This window comes from Falco biarmicus, chromosome 2, assembly GCF_023638135.1.
Source record: "Falco biarmicus isolate bFalBia1 chromosome 2, bFalBia1.pri, whole genome shotgun sequence".
Taxonomy (NCBI): Eukaryota; Metazoa; Chordata; class Aves; order Falconiformes; family Falconidae; genus Falco; species Falco biarmicus.
The window spans coordinates 71343683-71370429 of NC_079289.1; the positions used below are offsets into that span (position 1 = coordinate 71343683).

Below are 26747 nucleotides of genomic sequence, written 5' to 3' on the forward strand. Positions count from 1 at the left end.
GCAGTACCCTGCATTTACCATATAAAATTAATCTGACCTTTTATTAATGTGCAACTGGAATTACATATTGATTTTACGTATCCAAAGCATGCAGACTGTTTATAGACTAAAAGACTGAAATGTTTTAATGTCTAAACTGCATTAGTCTCTGACAGAATTTATCTGTGCCACTAATTCACAAGAAAAGGAAGAAACAGTTTGATCTATGCTGTTTAGGAACTAAACAGATCCACCCGTACATCAGAATTTAATAGCTTTGTTTTCCACACTGACAACTACTACTATAATTGGATTTTTTTCAGTACTGTTTGTTTAAATGGAACTGAGATGTTCGCTATTCAGAGTCACTGGAAGAGCTGAGCAAGCCAAATACACATTAGGGGGGATGGTCTTCCTCTGGCTGACTTAAGTAAAAGTTTTCCCCTTTGTACAAAATAGTATGAGGGAACAGCACAATACCCGGCTTGCAGGAAAAGAAATGTGTTGCTTGCAAGGCCTAGGAAGACCTCAACAATTATATGAGAGCCAGCTGAAGAAACTGCTGTTAGTCAATCACAGGACAAAACTACCAAAAAAATGTCAACAATGCTGAAAATACACACATGCAAATTCAACATCCCTTGGGATTATGGCTATCCTTAGTAATGCACTGAAAATTACAGTGGTGTGAATGACTTCGTTCATGGACTATAGCAGCACTGGAGAGTGGTAAGAGAACAGAGTATGTCAAGGCTGAAATATGGACCCAGACTTGGACAGTTAAGAAAGTGGTATCTGACTGTTCCAAAAGCCAGTCACTGAAATAAATGAATGGCTTCATAGTCTGTCTGTAAGAGCCACCCTCAGCATTAGCTCAGCGCTTCAACTAAACCACAAATCCAGCCTCTCAAGGGCTCACAAAACTGTACAACCCACACTGCTCCTCCAGAAGCTTTTCACTTCATGCTCACAGACACTCAGCAAGATGTAACCCTCCCCACCCTTCAGTGCCTTCCCCTTTCTGGAGAGATTTTAGAAGTCTTTCTGATGCATTTTTTAACTGCTGGAGAAAACTTATTAGTGGCAGAAGCATTGCACGGTCATTTTAATTTAGCAGCACAACAGCTAGCTCAGCTTCTGAATATACCTTGGCCTGCTCCTGCTCTAGTCTGGGCTGCTGGCCAGTCTGACTTCTTGTGGGATGCAGTTCTGCCAGAAGAAATGGGAATGGGAAGGACCAAGACCCTTCAACCAGAAGAGGGAAATGCCAAACACCTCTCTTACATCAATCCACAAACAAAACCCAGAACATCAGAGTCCTGACAGAAGAGACAGTGGCTGGTAATGAAGGGTTTTCCTTATGAATGGTAAAACCTAGCAGTGGTAGCTGTAATGCGAGGACGCAGTTAAACACACGAAGGCTTGATGAGTCCATCTCAACCTGGAGACAGGGAATCTGGTTAAAAGTAGCTTCACCTTGCAAGGCATCATGTTTAAGAAACATTTCTAGGATGTGGGGGAAACCTGTAACATAGGGCAACTGCCCAAGGAACTGAGAGACTCCAACACCAGCCAGTTGCAGGAGAGCACAGAGGGAAAGAAGCAGTCCTAATGAAAAGACACTTTTTTCACCAAATACTACAGGGCAACACTCATATCAGCACTATCACAAGTTTGTCAGCCTTTCCATGAGCATCTCCATCATGAGAAGGCTATATAGCCAAGTAAAAACTCCCTGAGCTGGACACTGGCATCCCATCTTCACTTGGACTTGTGTCTTGTATCAACATGCACTATCACATACCTGCTTTATTAATGCTCCTAACACAAACATGGCATTCAGAGCACACCTTCTCTGCTTAAACCCTTGCTGTTTCTGTACTTCCCTTATAGCTCTGTGGAGAGGGTGGAGGGGCAGCTGTGAAGGTTAATAGTCAGTCTGAGGGCAGCAAGGCTGTGGCTGGCATGCACGGTACCTGGGGGAAGTTGGGATGGTTGCAGAATACTTTGGCTAAGAGCTCTGCTCTCTGGTCTGTCTAGTCTCATCTACTATCTATTTCACTGAACGAGTTCCTTCGTGGTCAACATGCTAAAGACTTCAGTAGCAAAGTGAAAAACACCTTTTCAAAAAATCAAGGAATTCAAGGGTGATTTTTTTCAGACAACAGCTGATTGCATAGATCTTATGAAAAGAAATTCATGATGGCCTTGCCAGTTCCAAAACCGGACAGCAGAACCGGGAAATGAGCTAAGGGGGACAAACATGTATCACTGGGGCCGAGACTGAGGTTTGCTACCCTGTTCAGCACTCTAGCCAGGCTCATGCTTCAGGCACGCACAGTGGTTACAAAGTTCCTGTGCAGCCTTCAGTAATCTGTATGCTTTGTTAAGTGTGGAATTAAAAGCATACATGAATATGACCTGTTGAATCAGAGCACAGCAGAACAGCAGAGTCTATTACTCTTGTACAGGCTTCCCTCGCCAGCTATCTTATCCTCTGGGTAGATGTCATCTACCTGGACTTCTGAAAGGCCTTTGATCCACAACATTCTTGCCACTAAATTGGAGAGATATGGGTTTGATGGATGGACTGTTAGATGGATAAGGAATTGCCTGGATGGCTGTGTCCAGAGAGTTACAGTCAATGGTTTTATGCCAAGTGGAAACCAGTAATGAGTGGTATCCTTCAAGGGTCTGTACTGGGACCAGCATTATTTATCAATGATGTAGACAGTGGGATTGAATGCACCCTCAGCAAGTTTGTGGATGACATAAAGCTGAGTGGTGCAGCTGATAAACTTGAGAGTAGGGATGCCATTCAGAGGGACCTTGACAGGCTTAAGGGATGGACCCTGAAGTTCAACACTTTCTGAAGTTCAACAAGGCCAAGTGTAAGGTCCTGCACCTGGATCGGGGCAATCCCCAATATCAATCGAGACTGGGGGATTAATGGATTGAAAGCAACCCTGTGGAACAGGACTTGGGGATCCTGGTGGATGAAAAATTGGATATGTGCCGACAACATGTGCTTGCAGCCCAGAAAGCCAGCTGTCTCCTGGGCTGCATATGAAGCACTGTGGCCAGCAGGTCGAGGGACGCGATTCTGCCCCTCTGCTCTGGTGAGACCCCACATGGAGTACTGCATCCAGCTCTGGGGTCCCCAACATAAAGGACATGGACCTGTTGGAGTGGGTCCAGAGAAGGGCAATGAAAATTATTTGAGGGCTGGAACATCTCTCCTGTGAGACAGTTGGGGTTTAGCCTAGAGAAGATGAGGCTGCAGAGAGACCTCATTGAGGCCTTTCAATATGTAAAGGGAGCTTATAAGAAAGATGGAGAGATACTTTTTACTAAGGCCTGCAGTGACAGGGCAAGGGGCAAGTTTTAAACTCAAAGAAAGTAGATTTACATTGGATATGAGGATTATTTTTTTACTATGAGGGTGGTAAGACACTGGAACAGGTTGCCCAGAGAAGTTGTGGATGCCCTGTCACTGAAGTGTTCAAAGTCAGGTTGATGGGGCTTTGAGGAACTGATCTAATGAAAGATGTCCCTGTCTGTGGCAGGGGTGTTGGATTAGATGGTCATTAAAGGTTCCTTTCCAACCCAAACTATTCTATGACTACATGATTCTTATGTAAACATTCATTATTATAAGCATTCAATAAATGTGAGATGTGGAAGTGCAAACAATGACATCGAATGTCAGGGATAAGACCAACAGGTAGAGCATCAATTAATAAAATAACTTGTGTAATTTTTCTTCCATGTCATTATCAGCTATCTGCCTTAACCAAAGATCATTGAAACAGCTTCCTGTGAAGCACCAGGAGATGCTCCATTGCTTTTTGTTTCTCAGTGGCTGATGTTCCTACCTCCATGTAGTTAATAGCAGGACAAAGTCATTTTTATCTCTTCCTGTTACACTGCAGCAGCTTGTAAGTCAGATCCCCGTCATCTCAGCCATTCAGTCCACATTGCTATACAGGTATATGAGTATACTTAGCCATCTGGGGCATGGTTTTGAATCTGCTATTCAATCAAGTCAGGCCAAAAATATAATAAGCAGACAAGCTTATAAAAGTTAAATAGAGGCTTATAACAACTTATAAGTGCTTTCTAACCATGTTGAATGTTAAACATCAAATTCTCTTTCTCTTAGAAGCCAAAGAGCTAAGTGTTCCCTGCTTTGGTGTAAACCAGTCCATTACTGTGTCATTAGTAAGAAAGCTGAATTAGTGTATTAGCACCGCTGTCGGTTAAACTCCATGCACTACTGATGTTTTTAATTCAAAACCAAATGGAAGTATAAGCACTATAGTTCTGTGTGAACAGTATCTTCTCCAGTCACGTACCTACAGCGCAATCATAGCTTGCTCTCTCACAAGAATATACACATATGTAAAGTGTTTGACCATCACAGAGTCATAGCAGACCTTGAAAGTATGAACCTGAGTATAACCAATGAATGGAAATTTTCATAAGTTTATTGAAACAACAGCTTTGAGACATACACCAGTCACTTCCCATGCAAGTAACATTTTAATGCAAATTTTTACTGGCCTCCATGGCTTTATCAGTACTAAAATGTGTAAAAGACTTGGAGGGTAGCAGGTGGAGAAAAGAGAAGTGGGATGAGGGTTCACATCCTGGATGTTGAGATAAATACAGGAGTTCCTCATTCTGCTGCTCTGCCTTTTCTGGCAGGAAAGCAGACCCCTTTTCCATCTCAGTGCTTCCAAAGGAAAGTGAGCCCATACCATCATGGCTGGGGTTACACATGGCTTAATAAGCCAGCTCTGGAAAAGAAGGTCTTTCCATCGTTACCTAATCACTGATACTGCCAACTGGGGCTGCAGTATCAGAGACAAATGTAGAGTGATGTGTTTCCAGCTCAAAAAACTTGCCCTAAAATCATGAGTTCTCAGCGTTATAGGACAGATATTCCAGATACTTTCTGTTCCCCGCTGACAGGCCAATGTATGGCTAAGGAATAAACAGCTCCAGAAATAAACTTTTGTTCAGTAAAACTGAATTAGGCTAAGAGACCAGAAAAGTCATGACCAAAAAAATAAAAAATAAATAAATTGGAAAATCTCTCTTTAACTTGCTTTAAATGTAAATGTTTACTTCTCTATAACAGAAAAGCAGTATAGCATTTTATTTTGTCTGCAAACCTCATGTTTTCTAATGCTTTTTCAGAGAAACAGCAGAACAGACAGATGCTGGACTATCGATACAGGGAATGAAATGTCCTGCCTCTCTAAAGGTCAGATGCAGTACAAGTACTGGCATAATATATTTCCTTACATGGATTTGCCACTGTTCTACCAGTGCTGGAAGGATTACCCTAGGGATGGGAGGTCCTTCACAGCCAAGACACAAACTTTGATTCATCAAGTTAGCCCCTTTAACCTATATTTAAGCACAAACCAAACAGCATTTTAGCCAATGCTAAAAGTGAAGTACTCGGCACTCTTCAGAACTGGACTCTTCCTCTGCTCCCCACAATGCTAAGATTAAGATGCTAAAACTTTTCACTTACAGTTATTCAAATTCTTTGACCCTCTAATGAACCTCTCTTGATTGTCAAATTTGTGGCCTGGACACCTGCACAATGGAAACTAGAAAGAGACAATAACCTTGCTCACAGCTCACCAAGGAGGAAGTGAACCATCATCCTTTTTTATTTCCCCATACCTCCAGTGTGAGACTGCTGACTAAATGCCATGGTAAGCCAGCAGAGTGAAAAATTGTTCTCAGCCTTCCTTTAGGACTTTTAGCTTGCACAAGAGTTAGCCACAGCACTGACTTGGTCCTGCTCTGCACCAGGCTGCTCTGCATGCAGCTGCTCTATGTTTGTTTCTCTATTAGAGAGACAGGAGTTGCTTCCTCTTCTAACTAGATGTGTCCATGGCTTCCACAGAAGTCATCTCTGAACACCGTACTACCCAAAAAAAGAGACAACAATATAGGTGTAGAGCTCTTCATAGCAATTCAACCCTCATCACAGAAATCTACTGAACATTCAAGGCATGACCTCGGACAAAGGTCTTAATGGGATGTAACATGCTTGCATTTTGCACTGATAAACACAAGTATTCATACAAGATTTATTTCTCTAATATCTTAAGCTAAACTGTAAAACTAAAAAAAAATAAATTTAATATTCTGGTAGTACATAGGGAAAAACATTGTTTTCTTTTGGTTATTTTTTTTTAACTCTCTTCTCCCTCAGGGAAATCTAATTTTGGCAACGTGTGGGACAGAGCACTAATCTGCTGTTTTAACATGTGCATATCTGGAATTTTTGAGCCACTTTTCCTAGCCTGGTGAACCTTCTCAAAATGTTCCAAAAACAGAAAGGCAAAGGGATAACCCCCAAAAGATGCAATATAGACATTCACTATTCTTGTGGCCTGATTCTACCCTGTTAAAGTACTTTCAGTATAAACAACATTGAGTATGCTGACCAGTTCACATCTACTTGATTATAACATTGTACCATTCCCACTAATTAAAAGTGGATGATAGCATGAGGGTATTAGTGGGATAAGGCCTGACAGGAAGAGTATAGCTATGCCCATTCTTGTGTTACTTTAGACTCAATCAGACCCTTCGAGATAAGAAGCTTGTATCAGCAGCCGAGTTGTAAACTGGGTCTGGGAGTTGTCCTAGCTTAACTTCAACTGTTCTCTCCAACTGGGCTAGTTTAACCAATGCAGATGGCTACACAAGAAATCTCAGTTTAGGCTAAACCTAAATTTGAAAACTGCTTTCTTTCCTTTTTTTTTTTTTTTAAATGGAGAAAAACAATGCAAAAGGAACATCTACACTGAGATACCAAAGCTGCCCTGTGAGTTGTATGCATGCAATTAGCATGGGTTGCCCTTCCCAAAGTGAAGCCTCCAGCCACCAACTGTCAGACTTATAGTTCAGCCCTTCTAGAAAGTGGTCTTCTCTTCTGGACCAGTTTCTGCCTAGGACTCACAGGGAAAGAAAGAGATGGTATAAATGGCTTAATGCTTGGAACATGGAGCTGTGGAACTGTTCCTTAAGTCCAGCTGTTCCCAGTATGCTTCCAGGACTATGCAAGAACAGGAATAAAAGCTGGGTCTGTCAATTCAGCCCAGCTTCCAGGCTGGAAACTGATGAGCAAAAGTGCCTGCAGTAAGCACAGGCTCTGAGTTTATAGATATTCCAGAAGGGTTCACATACTGACTTGTGAGGAAATTAGACTGATGTGGTGCTAGTCTGCATGCAAATGAACCCTTCCAAACAGGCAGACACCAAATTCAGATGTGCTTTTTAAACAAAGTAAATAAGCAGCCACATAGTAATTTGCAAGGCCTATCTAAACCTGTTTAATCACGCTAATACAAGCTTGTTTTGAACAAAGGTCTACTCTTAGGAGAAAAAGAGAAGGGGAAAAAATTGCATCCCCTAGCCCCACCAGCTCTGAGAGGGATACATGCACCTTCTCACAGGGGATGGAAGCTGCAAGATTTAGCTTAGCTTTCAGCTCAAGTTTTCCACATAAACACCCAGGACGTGGCCAGTGGTTAATAAACCATAAGCTGCTCCAGAATCCACAGTGAGTCTTTGTGGATTTTGTTAAAAGGCATACTGAGTAGAAACAGTGGAGCAAGGAAATGTAAATGTTTTTCATGAGTCTAGATTCATACTATCAAAATATCCTAAATCAAGTTTATGAATCCTGAAAGGGAGTTTTGAGCTCTTGCAGCCCAAGCTGTATCTGCTTATCCACTCTGAAGAGTGGCTGACACTACGTCTCAGATGGATGGAAAACATTCCATAAGCAACTGCGGAGGGTGTGGTGGCACAGCAGCCTGCAGAGTAGCACAGAAAACACATTGATTCCTCCTGCCTACTGTGTCTCTGATTAGATCCAGTGCACCAGAAATGGCTGCTGTGACTCGGCAGCAGCAAGGGTGGGTTAGAAATTAGAAGAAAACTGGTGGAATACCAAGAAACACTCGTTTTTTCCAAGAGATGCTTACTGGTCACTGTTAGATCACTCACAGTGGGATTTAGCACAGTGCCTTCTCCAAGCTGCACTCGCCAGCGTGTCATGCTGCACACATGGATCTGATCCGTGTTTCAGTGTGAAGACAGTCCACTATCCTTTTGGCTTTAAAAACACAGCATGCAGAAGTAAATTTCTGACCATTTCAAACACTTCTAACAAATCCTGTCACTGCAGCAGCTGGATAACAAGACTAGAGTATTTAAAGTCTCAGAGGAAAAAATGTCAAGGCCTTTGAAAAATCTGGTTTTTCTTGACTGACTATTTTGAGTATAGAACAACGAGGTATACATTCAAACTGGTATCTTCAGACATACAAGCCACAGAGGGACATATCAGTGACTCTTCTTACAGCTTGTGTATTGATAGAATGCAGAATCATGTACAGAAAGTACAGGTTTATGTCAGACAGATCACATTTGTTAACAAACACACGAAGCTAACAAGCAGTGTGTTCCCAGTCTACTATAAATTACTCAGACAAATCAAAGCAGCACTAAAATTAGCAATATTTCTGGTCACTTGCACTATAAAGGAAAACAGTTTCTTGGAATTCACAAGCAGAGAGGTCCAATCCAAGCCCACAAATGCTGATCTTGGATCTTCTGAGCATATACTTAGAGTAAAATAATGCCTGCAAAGCACTGGAGGCAAGGATATAGAACAGCTTCAATAATTGCTTATTGTTGCTTCAAGAGTCAGGCTAAAAAGAGATCAGAATGGTACTTTTATGAACAAAGGTTTGGAAGGGGGAAACTATAAGATCTTTTACTCTCTGAAACTATGGACCTTATATGCTGCTAATGCTGAAGAGAGACACACAAAGATCCTTCAGAGCATGCTGGCAGAATGGCTGCCCTTCCAGAGGACAGCTGTACTGAATATAACAACGCTGGTCTTGCTGGCCTCCGAAGAGAGCATTTGGAGAGAGTGCTGTGGTTGCAAGAGGACTGCCCAGCACACACCCCGCTTCAGTGACTCCAAATTGGCAACCAGGCTCTCCATGGAAAGCAGCTCAGCACAGACCTGTGGGACTGCAATTTGCATGGGTGGGCATAGGGCAGGGAGACAGAATAAGGAAAACATAGAAGTGGCTTAAAAAAACTGTTCCCACCCCCGCTCTTTTCCCATGCCTAGCAGAGTGATGGATATAGAAATAGCTATCCTTCATCGAGCTGCTTCACAGGCACGTGCTCAGAAGTTATCAGTTAGTTCATTTAAGAAACACAGAAAGGCCAAGCTTTGTAACACAGCTTCTTTTAAATGCTTGAGATACTGCTGGAGACATTATTCAAAGACAGCTATTGACAGCTGATACTTTAAGAAGAAGCTTCCAAAAAATTCTGTTTCTTGTCCCATGATAAGCCACATGACCAGGCATGTCATTCTGTAAGGGAGGTGGGGAAAGAATTTAGCAGTGTGGGAAAGACAGGGTCAGGACTACATAATCTATTTGTTTTACTGTTTGAACAACAGGGCTGCAAAATGACACAGAACCAAACGGCTATAAACAAAACAGAGTTTTTCTGCTGAGTACAATGGTAATATAAAAATGTAAAAGCATTCCTGTCCAATGCATGAACAGGCTGGGATGGACGTCCTATAAAACACTTGGAAATTAACTTCTCTGAGGTTGAGTAAAAGGATGGTCAGTATTTGGTGCAACAAAACTCCAGTCTTGCAATGTATTTTATGAGATCCATCAGTAATCTCTCTCCAGCTGTGGAAACTTAAGACATACCTAGATAGGAACTGTGCTTCACTTCAAAAAATGGGCATTACTTTGCTATTCCATGTAGCTGGCTGTGGGCCTACTATTGATCCAACATTTCCCAAGTAGTTTTCTATCCTGCTGCTGAGTGTCTCTCAACAGGGCAACACCTTCAAGAACCAGTAAAAGTCTACCCCTACTAGTATGGGGTGAGGAAACTAATGCTGCTGCATGAATTAACAGCATGCTCAGACAGGTTTTGGCTAGGACTTTAATGAGGATGGCAAGTATTCTGCTGGATAAATTATAGGATGATGTATAAGAGAGGCTCTGTGATGCTGCAGCTGCTGAGGACTCGGTACTTGCAAGTGTGCACTTTGCCTACAACCTAGTTGACGCAGGAACCTGGGCTTGGGTATTTCCTGCTTTCTTAGCTATTTTAAGAGAGGGGAGGTAGTCACATGTGGTTTTCTTACAAACCCTCTTTCAATACTTTACTTCTTGGGGCCCAGTCTTGTTTTCATTGGAATGAATGAGCTTTCTGTCATTGACCCCAGTTTAAACCCTAAAAATTTATTATGGACCTCACTGCTATCGTAGCTAGGCATCTTGTGACCTAAAATTTATTTTAAAAAATTATTTATCCACGTATTTTGGAGCACAATTCTGAGATAGAAAAGTTCCATAATCATAATACAAAAAATTAAGATACAGAAGGAGGATGGGCCTGAAATGCAAAGTGTGTTAGGTGTCTACAAAGCTGACTGTAAGCGATTTCCTCAGTAAAGCAGGGTATGCTGAGCAAGCCAAGCCACGTATACCCTGATGTACTGAACGGTCTGGCACATAAACTTAGCTTTGCCTTTCTAGGTGGGCACTGTCTCCTCAGCCTTCTTCCCTAATGTGACCCAATTCAGTCTTTGAGAACCTTTAACCCCTTTGAGGAGGAAATGGCACTGCCACTTCATTTCCATGCAACAGTCTAAACGTTACAGGTCTTGCCAAACCATACAAAACCCAGACTTGAAGTCTTTAGCTGCCTGGTTTTGATCAGCAATTTAAACCTCAGCGAGTATGCCAAACACGAGATTGCAGGGATACTCCCTCCCAGTTTTCCTGCTGTATTAATGCATGCATGTGTTCATTGGCTAAAGACAAAAGAGTGACTCCACAACTGATGGCTCAGGCACACATCTAGGCGTCACAGCTTCCAGGAGCAGGGGATTTTGTAGGGTCAGCAGGTCCCCTCTTAGCTCAACAGCTTCCAGCAATCACACTCCTAGTGCTGAATTGTGACTCTGACACCAGGAAGCCAGGGATACAGTATAAGGAACTCCTCTGGGCAGCAAGGCTCTTGAAAGTCAGTCTTGTGGTGATCTGTACTTGGACGCATCAATTCCTTTCACTGTGTTTACCAACACCTCTTGCTGTGTCAGATGGTCTTGGATCACAGAAATCCAACCATCTGCTGTGGATGAGTGGAGGAACTGGTACCTTCCCAGCTTCCTTTGAGACAGACCTGTGACATGCCCTTAGCTTATAACAAACATGAAAAAGCATCTCTGTTCAGTAGCCTATGCAATCTATAATTTCTGCCCTATATAACGTGCCTGAGGTCATGAAGGAAGTCTACGCTGGCAGACAACTGGGATACATCATCTGAGTACCTCCCTGGAGCTCTACCCACTGGGTGAAATTTCCTCTCAGTGGGAACAGGATGGGATGTTTGAAAGCAATTCCAAAAGCTTCTTTGAAACAAACGGAGTTTTTTAAACTTTTGGCCTGTAGCTGATTAAGCTTCTTGCCGTGGCAGGAGCTGCTGTGTCATGTCTAAACTCTATGTGGAAATCACTGATGGTTAAACAAGTTTTTATCTCATGTTTTTACATGCTACTCAAAGGCTCTATCTATCATAAAGAATTATCTGGAAGACACATTGATTTTTATCCTATAGGTTGGATTGCAACTTCAGTAATGCTGATCTACCTCAGTACAAATACAGGCTTTTATAGTTACTTTTGATGACAGTGGCAAGGACAGCAGCTCCCATTGTTTGCAAAATTTCTCAAATGAGGAGAGCTCATAGGAAAAAAAGATGTAGCTGTGCTCTAGAGAATGATGTTTTTTTCCTGACAAAATACAGGAAACCGGAGTTAGCTGGCAAGAGGGATGGGAGAGGAGGGCATAAAAACAAATACTGTTTCAGGAGGATTATTAAAGTGTGTAAAACTTCAGGTAATTTCCTCTAATGCTGCTGACAGTAACTGATCTGGATTTTGTTTATTTAAAAATAGTGCTGTTTGGGGGAGATAAACACAGTGAGAGAGCAATAAAACAGTTTTTCAGCACAGACACCTCCAGAATACATGCATGCTGTCCCTTTAAATCTTACAAGCTTTAATGCTCCAAGTGCTGGAGGGATATTCTGCAATAGAGTTTCAGGCAAAATTCCTAATTGAAACTGATCTGGTTTACAGGCAGGAAAAGCAGTTGTTTATATTTAAATATCTTCTCACTGGGCAGTTAAAATGTGTTTTCAAAACTCAAGCTACAATAGAAGCCATTAGAAATCCCCGTTTTCCAACCGCACACAATTGCCCCAAATAATTCCTATTCAAATTCAGGGGAAAATTATGGTCAAAATTCTGATACTATGATGAGGTCAGCTGTTGGCAAGTGCTAGTATTTTAATGACAACCATAACAGTAATTCATTAACACTACTAGAACAAGCAGATTTAGCTGGTGTAGAGTGGGTTGGTAAACAATTTACTTACCTGAAACAAATTCTTACCTTAAATGAGAGTTAGGAATGGTGACTTACCAGCTCTAAGAACCTCCTCACCACCTGTCTTTGTTTTAAGTTAGTTTCACCATCCAGGTTAGCTGTTTCTATATGGCACAGCCCATCGGGATCACTTGAGGAGAGCAGCAGTATGTCAGCAGGTATAATTTCATTACAGCGAAGCTGCACAAAGTCTCCAACTTTCACTTCTTTCCAGTATCTGCTTATATATTTCTTCTCATTCCTGAAAAAAAAAAAAAAAAAAAAGACATTTACAGGACATATATATAAAAAATTAATACATAGACTGGCATGCTTCTGTTAAGATCTGGTTTGATTTGTAACAGGAGTATAGCGCCTTTGGAAGGTCCTCAGGTACTCTCACGTTACGCTGGGAAAAGGCAATGCAGAGTGCCAGGAGGCCACTTCCCACTGACGCAGAACCACGTCCGAACTCCCAAGAAAGTCTTTTAAGGCCCAGAGGAAAATATGTTGTTAGACCTGGCTAAGCGGGGTAAGCGGGAGCTTCAGGCATTCTCCTTTCCCTCCCTCCATGCTTTGAGCCATCTGTCTGACCCCACGAACGGGAGGGGGCTGCTGTCTGTACTGGCTGAAAAGGAGTCACCTTCAGGGCAAGGGGGGAACTGAGAACAGTCTTGGGTGCAGGACACCTGCTTGGCACAGCTCCTGAATGTCCACCATCCAATGCTCCCTCAGATAGCTTCCCCTTGTTCCCTCTTTCTAACAGGGACAAACTTTGTGATATTGGGATGAAGAAGCCAAAAATCCCTAAGTACAAGGAATTTCCACTATTCATCACTAAACCTAGAATTACAAGGGCATGTCATGTGGAAAAATGCAGTTCCAATAACTCTACGGGGAAAGGACACTGTCATTTGTTTTAAATATTTCGGCAGTATTTCCATTCTAGCCACAGCACCATCTGTTACATAGCTAATTGCTGCTTAGTTACACTTAACCTTTTACTTTGGAGTGCAATTTCTTTGTCAGCTCGAAGACTTACCCGACTGAAACAGCAACGTGTATGTTGTTCATTTAGATACAACCATTAAACCTCATTTGATTTTTTTTAAACTTCTTGAGAGCAAGAGCAAAACGGAACAGGTGACTGCTTAATTAATTTTAGCTAAAATTCAAGGTTTTATTTTCATGAGACGCACAGACTCATGTGCTTTCTTGGCATTTGTGTAAATTGCTTTCTGTTGTGTTTCTGAAAGAAATTAATTTCAAAACAGTCACAAAATTAACTTAGTAAAATACTTACTGAAAATGGGAATCTGCTATTCTGACACTTTTCTAAGCTGTCAGAAGACCTTTTGCTGTGTGAGCACCTAGATGGCTGTCAGCGCTGGCACTGTCACCGTCACCAGAGACAGTCTCCTGTGACAGCACTTAAACTGGCAGAATGGGATTCTGATAGGGGTGGAGAGTGGTAGCAGCTATTTAATGTTCTTTAAAGTATATTATTTTAAAATACAGAAATTTCAGAAGTAACATGAATAGATTTGTAACCAAACAGAAACACGCAAGTCCTGTCAATGTTGCTACTTTGGAGTTACTGATAGTTACGCCATGCCTAGTTTATCCTTGTCATGCCTTCACTGCTGTCACAGGAACTGGTAACTTAATTGGCTTTTATGCATGTATTTAGCCCAAATCCTGAACAATAACGTGTCAGGTAGCACAACAAGGATGTATCAGATCAGGTTTTACCTCCCAAAATTTCCTCACATCCAGTTTATAAAGGGAGGAATGAAAATGATGGCTGTGATTTCTAATTTGATAAAGCCTGGAATGTATTAAGAGCCAAGTATAAAAACTTGGTAGTCGAACAAAGGCAGGTAATACACACACTAGGTGCTGAAATTACCCAGTTCCTTCACACTCAGGCCACAACCAACATTTAACTTTTCCTGCTAATGAGTATGAATTGCTTTGAAACCCAGTGTGCCATAACGTAGTACAGATCATCACACCGCTGATCTGAATGGTGTGTTAGCCATGCAATATGTAACTCCAAATCCCTTTAGGTGTGGCCATTGCTCTTAAGCCTTTTAAATTTAACTGTGAAACTGGGTGATGTTCAAATGCATGTACAATGAGTAGTAGTATAGAAGTATGATCAGGATAAAAATAGCAAGTAGGCCCATATTACGTTATAAGAACTACAATTTTTTATTTAACTTCTATTGTTTAAAAAGCCAAGGCTATTTTAGCATTTCCTTGTCTTTCACATGCTTAGCAACTGCCACAACTATACACACTGTGGCAGGAAGGGTGGATATCAAGCAACACAAGGCCAAATGGCTCTGCTGGGATAAATGTAGTCGTTCAGCCTGGAGAAAAGAAAGCTGCAGGGAGACCTTATTGCAGTCTTTCAATATATAAAGAGGGTTTGTAAGACAGACTTTTTACCAGGGCTTATAGTGACAGGACAAGGGGTAACGGTTTTAAACTGAAAGAAGGTACATTTAGATGAGATGTAAGGAAGATTTTTTTTATGATGAGAATGGTGGGACATTGGAACAAGCTGCCCAAGAGACACTGTGGAAGCCCCATTATTGGAAGTGTTCCAGGTCAGGATGGATGGGGTTTTGAGCAACCTGATGTAGTGAAGAATGTCCCTGCCTGTGGCAGGGGATTTGGACTAGGTGAGCTTTAAAGGTCACTTCCAACCCAAAGCATTCTGTGATTCAGTGAATCTATGAATGCAAGACCTCCTGCACACACACCAAAGCCCCAGAGAAAAGCCCCCTTCATCAGACACACAGGAACAATTTGGCCCAGCATTTCACTTGATCAGTTCTCTGCTAACAAGGGCCAGCAGTGGATGAAAATTACTGTCTGCATGGAAGATTAGTTCCTAATCCTCTTCAGCCAGGGTTGCTCTATGTCCTCTAGCACAGCTCTGAAGTCAGACTTGTCTCGCTGCAGCCAGTGACTGATCACTGCAAGTATTCTCAGTAGAGTGGCATGATACCACCTTTAGATGGAGCAGTTCAGATACTAGATGCACTATAAATATATCAGTCCTTTAGAAGCTTTCCATTAACATCCCTAGCCTACTCTTCTGAAGAAACAGGTCCGTTTGCATCGAGACAACTGTCATACCTCTAGCCAGTAAAAACACACAAAGTGACCCCGTTAATACAGTTACAATTTTGCCATTGACTTCTGCAGGGACACTACTTTGTCATCCAAGTTTTATATCAGCTACTAAATGTTTATTTTTGCTGTTATGTTGTGCCAGTAAATCGCAGAAGTTATATGATCTAGAGAGTTAGGAATACCAGACTTCTTATAAAAGAAAGGTTGTCTTTAAAATTTAAGCTCTCCTTTGTGTTTGTAAGGTGCGGCATACAAGTGTGCTTGATTTAAATTTTATTTGAAGTTCAGGGATTTGAGCAGTTTTGCCTCAGTGTGTCCTCACAGACATTATTCTTCCAACCCCTCTTCAGAAGGGGCCCCTTCTACATCTTTAACGATGTACATTGCATTGGCCTGCTGTGATAGAAAACCTGAATTAAACACAATATATCCATGGGTGGGCATTATGTGCATGATCGTGTTTGGTGGTGTTTTCAAATGGTTCTGTACACTTTTCAAGTTCAGAGCAAACACAACATTTAAACAGATGCTTCAGCTGAGCTCTCCACAGTAAGGGCCATGGAGGATACCAGCAGTTTTACACACAGGACTGGAATGCATACCAGATCCCAGGCACCACCTCCTTGCACCTGTAGATATTTAGGTACTGGAGACCACAACCTATGCACTTTTACAGAACATCAACAAAATGCCGCAATGTGGGTACTTGTTACTCACATCGTGTATGAAAAGCCAGACATAAGCGCACAACGTGCACTTGCAGCCCAGAGAGCCAACAGTATCCTGGGCTGCATCAAAAGCAGTGTGAGGGAGGTGATTCTGCCCCTCTGCTCTGGTTTGACCCCACCTGCAGTGCTGTGTCCAGCTCTGGGGCCCTCAGCACAGGAGAGACATGGACCTGTTGGAGTGGGTCCAGAGAGGGGCCACGAAAATGATCAAAGGGATGGAGCACCTCTCCTATGATGACAGGCTGAGACAGTTGGGGTTATTCAGCCTTGACCAGGAAGACCTCATTGCAGCCTTTCAATACTTAAAAGGGGGCTTATAAAGAAAGATGGGGACAGATTTTTCAGTAGGGCCTGTAATGATAGGACAAGGGGTAATGGTTTTAAACTAAAAGAGGGTGAATTCAGACTAGACAGAAGGAAGAAATATTTTACAATGAGGTTTCTGAAACACTGGAGCAGGTTGCCCAGAGAGGTGGTAGATGCCCCATGCCTGGAAACATTCAAGGTCAGGCTGGATGGGGCTTTGAGCAACTTGATCTCATTGAAGACGTCTCTGCTCACTGCAGGAGAGTTGACCCAGATGACCTTTAAAGGTCCCTTCCAACCTAAACCATTATGTGATTCTATGATTCCATGACACTCATCCAACAGTCAGCACAATTTTTCTTGGCAGGGTCCTGTCAGTCCATTTACCATTTTTGAAAGGTGTTTTTGGAAAGGCTTTCCTGTCTCTGGTCCTTAATGTACTAAAATAATCTGCAAATTTTGGTGTCTTTCCTCTCCTAATTACCCAGATGAGAAATTAAGGTTTCAAACACAGACGCCTTGGTCTGTGTCTCTGAGACCTTGACATTTATTCTTGCTTTGTCCTGACTCCATAGCTATTGTGTGGTCAATGACAGTCCTCTGCAGTCTCGGCACAGGGCTTCAGGCAATTCATGCAAAGGACTCTTCCACAAAAGCTTTCCGAAAGTTTAAGTACACATCATCAAACCTCCTGGAACATTTTGCTGAAGGGCTCAAAGAATTCTAGCCAGAACATAGGGCTGTAGGCAGAATCTCAGTTAGTGGGTCCAGCCCCCTCCCACTATTGCAGGAAACCCTGACACGGATATTTAGCCCAGAAACTAACACCCCACAACTCAATTTCCACCTGTTCTCACTTATCACAAGGCTGGAGACAGATTTTAGTACTGATAATAAACTTAAGGTTGATGCTGCAAGAATCCAAAGCTGCAAACCATGATGAATCACAGGAAGAGGTCAGAGATACTAATTCTTATCTTTCAAACCTGAAGAGTTAGACAAAAGTCTTCCAAATCAATATGCTGTCATGAACTACTGCCATTCTGCAAAAGGAACAGATAGATAGTGTTATTACTCTCCAGTTAAATCACCATGATGAACTATTAATTTCAGACAGCTATGCCCACCTAAATGTAGTATGTTGTGTTGAGCTTACATATTAAAAATGTCCATCCTCCTGCACACAACCTAATCTTTATCAACACACTTGCATGCAACGAACTTGTCAGCTGTGGTTTAAACCCACAGTCACATAAATCTTCAAACTCCTCTCTGCCACTATAGGGAGCAGAACTTGCCACTGCGCTCACTTTTCTGAGCATATCTTTACAGGTAGACATTGACTGAAATCTAAAGATGGATGGCTAAAAAGTCAGCTGGTGCAGGTGCATCAACATCATCACTGTTGCTACCCAATAGCAAACGTGGCCCTGGCAGAAGTCAAACTCCTCTAGAAGTTAATGTTCTTTTGCAGCAACGAAGTGCAATTATCCCTGCTTTTGAACATACAAGGGAAAGTCGGCAACAACCTTTCAAGTGTATGAACATAGAGAAAATTATTGTAATTGGTATTAAAATTTTGTATTAGCTTACCCACTGCATATATTTGGCCTGTGCTCTGTTTTGAAGCAGAATAGCCTGCAGGTTTGTGCCAAACGTCACTTTGTATCTATAAAATGCCAAAGATTTCAAACTGTCTCTATTTAAACATTACAAAAATAATTGCTTCCTTCTTTTGAATAGCTTTTAACTGTTTTGGTAAAATAAGGAATTAGTCAAATTTATTTAAAGGGAGATAACAAAACTATACACACACAACATTTAAGAGGAATCTTCCTTTGCTCTTCTCTGTCTTTCTGTTTCCTTAAAGTTTGGGGAAAATATCACAAGCAACTGGGTAAAGAAATGTGGAGGCCATGCAGCTGTGACCTGTTCCACCTGTGCAAGGTCTGCATACTAGGAATTTTATGTTAAATCCAGAAGATGGGACTACTAGGTAATAATTTCTTATTTCATATACTTCTCCACTGACAAAAATTACAGTTAATGAGTGAGAATGGCTGATGCAGATTTGCTACACTAATTCCAGCGAGTGGCTGGGGCACCTGTGCTTCTATGTAACACTACCCTAGCTCAGTCCCAGCACAGACTCCTATATTAATTTCAGCGAGGGTTTTACAATACATTTAGCAAACGATAGAGGATGTTCTCTTGTACCTTTTGGGTTGTTCAGTCTGTTCTGTCTGGCTTACACAGCATACCACTTCCTACACAGGTTGCAGCTGCAACCCAGAGGTTTTTAAGCCTCTCAAAACATCCAAATGAAATGTTGTTTCCCAGTCCAAGCCCATCCGCTGACCTGCTTTTGAAGTAACAATCGTCTTCACTTCAAAAGAAATCAGACTCCTTTTGGCCTTCCCTGCCAGCTGAGGTTGGTCATTGAACCAGTGGGCTTTAAAAGGAGCACAGCAATAAATTAAGTCTGTGGAAGAGGAAAAGCCCTCCACAAAAGGCAGGTCAAACAGTTGTGTATGTACAAGGCATATTTTGGAGCTGTTCTTGATGTCAGCCAGGTCCTTCCTTTCCTTCTCAGGAGGCAAAAATAGTGGGTTAGTGCAAAAGAACGTATCAGGTAATCCGTGGTCCCGGTGACTTAAACCATGTACAAATCAGTTGGCTACAAGAGCCGTGACAAGTCTCCTGCTTAGGACCAAGCTAACCAAAAGAACTTGGGGCTAATTTGCAGGCTGCAAGTAGAGCAACTCCTGAAGGAGAAATTCAAACTATAACACAGGTAAGTGTCACATCGGCCAAACTATCTTTAAAAAGGCTCCAGCATCTAGCCGTTTCTCAACAGGTCCTTCATGCTCATACGGTTTTCCCAAATTTTCTGTTCTTTCCCTTGTCTGGGCTGGAGCCCTTGCTTTCAATCCTCCACCTCTTCTGACATCCCTGCAGATGTGGAGAGAGTTCATGATAACTGAGCCCATAGCACTCTATGAACACTTTGGTGGCTGGCAGAGATTTTGCATAATTCATCACTGGCTACAAAAGCAGAGCTTGTGGACAGCACTGAAATATATGCAAAAACTGCTGTGTTACAACCAGTACCAATTATGATTTGAAAACTACAGGTGTAGTAGATCTCAGAGTTTAAAAACAAGAGCCATCTGTGAGACCAAGGCATATATTACACAATGTCTGAACGCATTATGTATCTATGGAAACGCATTGAGAACAATTTGGGTACAATTACAATGTTGTGGCAGAATGAAGGAAAAACATGTAGCATAAGTTAATGCCAAAGGAGGTTACATAATGCCCAGAATATGTCTCCATTCCACACAAACGATAACATCTGTTTCTATTAAAATAAATCATGAAGGGGCTCTGAATCTGATATTAATCAGAAAAAACAGATTAACAGAGTGTGTTCTTGAGAAATGTTGAACATTGAAATGAAGAAAAAAATCTCCTCATGAATGAAGTTTCTATATAGACCCTTTAATCTTCACATTATTTTAACAGCACTTCAAAGTTTTCTTGTTTTCATGGACTTCAAATACTCTTTTTCTTTTTCGGAGGATTAGCAAGTACAAACCTATGTTACAGTTACATGAAGCAAATGTGTGTGTATAGCAATGATGAGGCATAAAGGTGCCTTTTATTAAATTCACACTTTCTAAAAACTGCTCATTTTTCTGTTACAAGTCAAACTTCCTATGAAAAAAAATTACCCAGGAAACCTCAGTGATTCAGGTTTATAATGTGGAAGTAATAATTCAGCTTCTCTTGGCACTGTGATCTCCATTATACATCATGTTGAAAGAAACCTCACTATTGTTCATTATAATGAAACATTTGCTATTCAGAATAAATTATTTTTCAGCCAAGAAACTTGTTATTGTGATAACAACATGAAACATAAAAGTGGAACATGTAATGAAACTTTACACTAACTGCAGAAAGAAAACACTGTCTTCAAGAACTTGATTTTAAAACCCAAAAAGTGTTTCAGAGACACAACTAGTATTATTTTTTTTAGTGGTATGATTCTCGACACTGTCAGAATCTTAATTAATTGTTAACAGGAGTTGCTCTGCTTGCAGCCTGCAAATTAGCCCCAAGTTCTTTTGGTTAGCTTGGTCCTGAGCAGGAGACTTGTCACGGCTCTTGTAGCCAACTGATTTGTACATGGTTTAAGTCACTGGGACCACAGATTACCTGATACGTTCTTTTGCACTACCCCACTCTATTTTTGCCCCCTGAGAAGGAAAGGAAGGACCTGGCTGACATCAAGAACAGCTCCAAATTAAAGATTAAATTAAAAATCCAAATTTGTCAGTTTACTGTCAAAAATGTTAATGAACTCCTATCACTCTTCCAGTAAACATATATTGGGAGAAAAGACTGACAGTTGTTTATACTTAGCAGGATGGATAAGTGATGGTTAGTATTGAGGCCTTCTAAATGGATATCACACAAGGAGGCGGAAGAAGTGGAAGAACAGCCTGGATGTAGTTTGCATCTAGTCCTACAGACATTAAAACCCGAGAGTTAGTCACCTCCATACGAAAGCCTCAAAGCTTTTGATAGTTTGAGACATGAGAACTTCTGGTCTGAAGAAAGTAATGCAAGAAGTGCTCATCTTTAGATGTCGTCTTCCAAGTATCATGAAATACAACCCTTGCAGTTCACAACACTGCTTACTGGTACCTAGAACAAAATAACACAGACACAAAGGAGGCAGCTACCTCACCAGAGGGTCCACAGCCAGGTAAGGTTCTCATCCAGAATTTCAGAGCCATCACAGATAGTAGGATTGAATATTCATATTACAGTGCTGCTCCAAGCCACTGCAAAAAGATTCAGCTGAGCTTGGCACTCTGCAAGTATGGGAGGAGAAGTGATCCCCCGCCTGACGGAAACCCACTCAAGTAACAGATACCTAATGACACAAATCCCCTGTATCTGTGCCTGCTGCATAAACAATTAAATAAAAAGAAGTAATTCATCCCAGGGAGATCATAGGTGCCAAAATTTGGTAAGATGTGAGTTCTGTGTAGAAGCCTTCCAGGGCCCCTGTCTTCTAAACTAATAATTAATGGCATGAAGACACTTAGGAAAACTGAGTGCCTAAAATTCAGGTGCGAGCCACATGCATAAATCCAGTGGACTAAATCCTCCATTCAGTGGTATCCCACTGCATTTAAACCAGTGCTTAATTTAAGCCAGGTGACCATTCCAACAGAGCTCTTCATACCTTAACGATATATAACATGGCTCTGCAGAGTTAATGACGAAAATCCCATTCTGTAACAGAATCTGACACCTCAATGGGAATTTTTTTTTCCTTCCTATTGCTCTGGTTCTATGCACCTGCCTCATTTGATCTACCTGACCTAGGCCATAAAAATGCATTAATATATTCACTACATATACACAAAAAGCCATTTGTAAAGAACTATTAAAAGAAAAGTGCTTCCTAAGTGCAACAGTTTTTATTTGAAAAATAATTAGGTCTTTTAGTTGAACATGTAACAGTTGAAAGAATTTTTATTAGGAAAGGCATTTACTGCTAATTATGTGCACAGCTGTGATGGAGTTCTTCATTGATACTGATACTCAGTTTGGGAGGCTAGTCTTCTCCACATAACTGGGCCATACAAACACATCTCCTTTAAAGATCTGAAGATAACATATTATCTAATCACTGCACAAAAGCACTCTAGAAGTTAATATAGTTCAGCTATTTTATGTTAACAAGACAATTAGTGAAAAGAATATTAATAATTCACTTTCACATTTAACAGGTAAAATCAGCATCTCAGACTGAAGTGTTCGATCTTCTCCAGTTCTTCCTGAAAATTATAAAGTTTTACATTTTCCTGCCATTTCTGCTCCTCTCTAGGTAACATCCATCCATGACATTCATCTCATCTGGAAGCTCTCGTTTGTTCTCATCTGGACGTCTAAAGTTCAGGTTGAGGACAGGAAAAATACTTACCTATCTGAATACCAGCTGAGATCTCAGTGGGTTCCAGAGTGCAATGCTCACTCGGAACAACTAAGATTAGCCTTTGCATGTTGTTCCCTCTAAATTTCTTCTGGCTGCAATTCCAGAAATTAGCTTTAGCCCATACACCAGACTTTGCTACTTCCAGTGCCACACAAAAACTGCTTAAAGAACTGGTAATGATTTTTTAAAAAGTAGAAAAAAAAACCCTTTTGCCTGTAATATTATTGGAAGAATCTTGCAGAAGAAAACAAAGTTGGATGCTACTATATATTTAGAGAACATGTTAACATTTTTTTCTACTCTGAAACTGAGGTGCAAAGCTGTGTAATATGTGGGTTACTGATTTGCTAGGATATTGGAAGTATGTATTCATTTGTAAATTATGAATTTTCTTTAACTCTACAGTTACTAGAGATCTACTTCCCTCCATGTGAGGACATGCATTCAATGGAGATTGTATAAACAGGGAAACCTCAAACTCAGGCATACCCAGGCACATCTCTGTTGACACTGAGAGGTACAAAGGGAGATTTAAGGTGCTATCCTGAATAACACTGTGGTCTATCTCCACATCTATTCAGTTAGATGCCTGCACCAAACACCCCCAGCCAGGTACAGAAAAGAGGGAAGTTTTACCTGGCAGTCCTGGATGCCTACTGGCTAACAGGCAAAGCAAACTGGACACATCTGTCTGCTTTTGTGATAGTGATGGAAGAAAGGTTTGGCAGGATTTGTATGCAAACATTGACCTTACCTGGAATGCCAACCTGTGAATAAAAGAGGCCCCAGTATATTCAAAAGTCCAAAATGTGTATCACGGTAGCACCTGACAAACCTTTGTTGATCAGATGCTGTATGCTGCTTTTAGAACCCTGTCACTGGTATGATGACTGGCTGCCCTATGCCCCAATACAAATTCCCAGTGGGGTGAGGCAATGCTTCAATTGTGAGCTACTGCCCACGCACCATCACAGTTATGTCTTCCTAAGTGGCTACAGCTCTGCGGAAAGGAGGTCAGCAGTTTTGGGGTAACTGGGTTCTCAGAAGTTTCTTCCCTGTTTGGAGGAAGAGAAGGGTCAGCTAAGAAGCTGAGACATGAACATAAAGATCTTTTCACTTAAAGCCTTTGTTTTTAGTATTTACTATCGTTACCTCTTCTTTGTTGCTATTTGTCCATGCAGTTTCTTAAACACAAGAGCTATGAGACTTCTCAGAAAAGACATCTCTATCACAGTAGCTGAACCAAACCTGGAAGAGCTGGAGGTTATTGCAGTGCTCTCACTAGTGCTTGTACTGGTAGCCAGAGCCGAAGAACTGCCTGACATTTTTAATTTATACCTACAAAGTCACTTTATGAGAAGCAGTATCAGTATAAATCCCTGGAGAGCCCCTATCTAAAGCATAAACATCTATCTCCAGCATCAGTACATCCCCAAGAGTGAAGGAGCAGTAAAAGGCATTACAACTCTGAAGAATCCTAATTCTTCCATGTAGCTGGCAGGAGAATAGGCTTTAACTTGTACTTCGGGCTGATCTAAAAACCACAGTTGAAGTTTTAAACATAGTGCCTTATCTTAGGCTGTATGTAGCCAATTTCTCTATCTTTAGCTGCCCTCACAGGTTATGTAGCCTTGTTTACGTTTCTGGATCACTGCTTGCCCCAGCAAGACAATACCACTAATGCAAGGAAAATCAAACAGCCTCAAGCTCTATCTTAGTACTAAGATGTTTAAATTACCATATCCTCAAATGAAAAAAATAATCTGAAAATCTCTAAAATTCTGGTATAAAATAATAACAAGGTGTTTCCCAAGAATGCTTTCTTAGTGAAGACTGGTAAGACCACATCTAAACTGGGACCTAGAAGCACTTTCCAATATTCATGACTGAGTACACACACTGGGTTGGATCCTGCCTTAGTCTGAAACCAAGGTGTGCATAAGTCTGAATTTGCTATGTTCTAGGTCCTGATGCAGTCTGAATTCAACCTCACTGAAAACTCAAGACTGTTTTACAAAAATTCACAGAATATGAAAATGTTCCTCACTTCCATCAGAGAAGAATTAGAAGACCAAACTCCATGCAAATCATATGCAGTGATATGAATCTTTGAAGGTTTGAGCCAAAACAAGTATGTCTACGGATGCAAATTCTATATTTAAAATTCTTGGTGAAAGTAAATAACAGAGATCTATATTGAAGAAGTGAGAACCACAAAATGCAAAATTCAACTATTTAAAGGAAATGTAGGATGCCTTTAGAAACATTTGAGTAGTTCAGATTCAACAACTTGATTACTGTTGGTATGCACATATAAAAAATTCAGGGTAAGAATTCATTTAATGTTTTCAATGTCAATTTGATTATACTGAAAGCCCCCGTTTTCACACTATCTGTTGCTTCCCCTGAATTCAAGATGTTGGTCTTCTCATTAATATTCTAAACTTGCTGGAGCCAGTCAATGAGTGTAGTTGAATATGAAATACTAAGCTAGAATACTACTTTTGTTTTCACAGAGATAAATGCACTCCTTTCCTGTCACACTGATTTACAATCAAAATGACTGAATTATAGTCAGACCAATGGAATTATGAGACACAGTCAGCTAACGAAGCCAGTACACCTCAACCTGTTAACACAGTTATTCAAAGACCTTGTAATCAAAGAGCTCTGCAGGGAAGCAAGTAATCTTTGCCACTTGTCCACTACTACTGAACTATCATCAATAAAATGGGCAATTTATAATGACTACAGCATCAATATAAATTTTGATAGCCTGTTTCCATCAGTTTACTACACAATACTTTTTCACAATGAAGTGTATCTTTCCATAATAATTTCCATAGTAATTATCCATACATTTTAAAATCACTGAGGCAGTTATAACCTGAATATTTTCAAGACCTTCCTTGTTGATTGTCAGATGTGTACATATTTCATGGAATCACAGAATCATTTAGGTTGGAAAAGACCTTTAAGATGATCAAGTCCAACTGTTAACCCAGAACTGCCAAGTCCATCACTAAACCATGTCCCTAAGCACCACATTTGTACACATTTAAACAAAAACATTTACACATTTGAACATTTACAGACACTTAAAAATATAAAATATTCTTCACTATTGCCCTATTATGAAGAAATAATGTCATTTCTGAACACTGTTTCATGGAAACTCCCTTTTTAATTCATTTTCAAGAATTCAAAATCTAAGTGGGCCAACTAATAGAAATGGATATTGTGCTTTGATTCCTTTTACATGAAAGGGTTACCTCATCAAGCTCAATCTTTCTAGGTAATTGCTAAATAAATTATTTGCAAATATTATTCTTACAATTAGAAAAGAAATGCTCATGCATGGTTTTAACTTATTGTTCACTGAACTTCAAAACCAGGCTACAAATCTTGGCCCAGATTTAGCAAGGTACCTGAGTATGTGTCTAACTCAGGCAGAAAAATACTCTTTCTGGCCAAACTCCAGAAATAAACCTTATCTGTAGCTTGCATTCATACCTTCCTTGGGGTGAAAATGATAAAACATTGAAATTCAATAGCCTACAGAAAAATAAATTTTAAGGTCTTTACAGCAGCCAAAAGAAGAAAGTGACTGGCTGTGAACAACTCTGCTTTTGAAACACCCTGAAACTCAGCTTAGAGCAAGCGATTACAAAGAGACTACTTACTGAAAGGGTTTGAATCATGGAGGGGGAACAGCCTAAAAAAGCTTCTGAGATCTGAAACACCTTAGCAGGTGGCAGGCCACCCTGGTTGCGGGCAGAAAAAGCAGCACTCAGCAGCCTGGCATATACTGAAACCAAAACATTTGTGTCACAACTGCTAAGCAGAAGCTAGCTTAGAAAGGCAGGAACATCAGTTTTAAAACTGAACTTCAACCTGATCTCTCAATGTGCTATTCCAAATTAAACCAATCTAATCTTGCAGATAAAAGTTGCAGACCTAACATAAGAAATTTTTACCCTGAACCCTTCCTCTACAAGTCTGTAAGAAATTCAAAAAGACATTAAAAATCTGAATCACAGCTTT

General features: G+C 40.9%; 1 protein-coding gene across 1 annotated transcript in view; it reads right to left on the reverse strand.

The window, feature by feature from the left end:
* ATP10A (ATPase phospholipid transporting 10A (putative)) overlaps nt 1-26747 on the reverse strand; it is a 118485-nt gene that overhangs the window by 62196 nt on the left and 29542 nt on the right. Inside the window, exon 2 of the mRNA XM_056328434.1 lies at nt 12561-12765. Coding sequence (XP_056184409.1) covers nt 12561-12765 — 205 coding nt within the window. The remainder of the gene's footprint in view (nt 1-12560; nt 12766-26747) is intronic.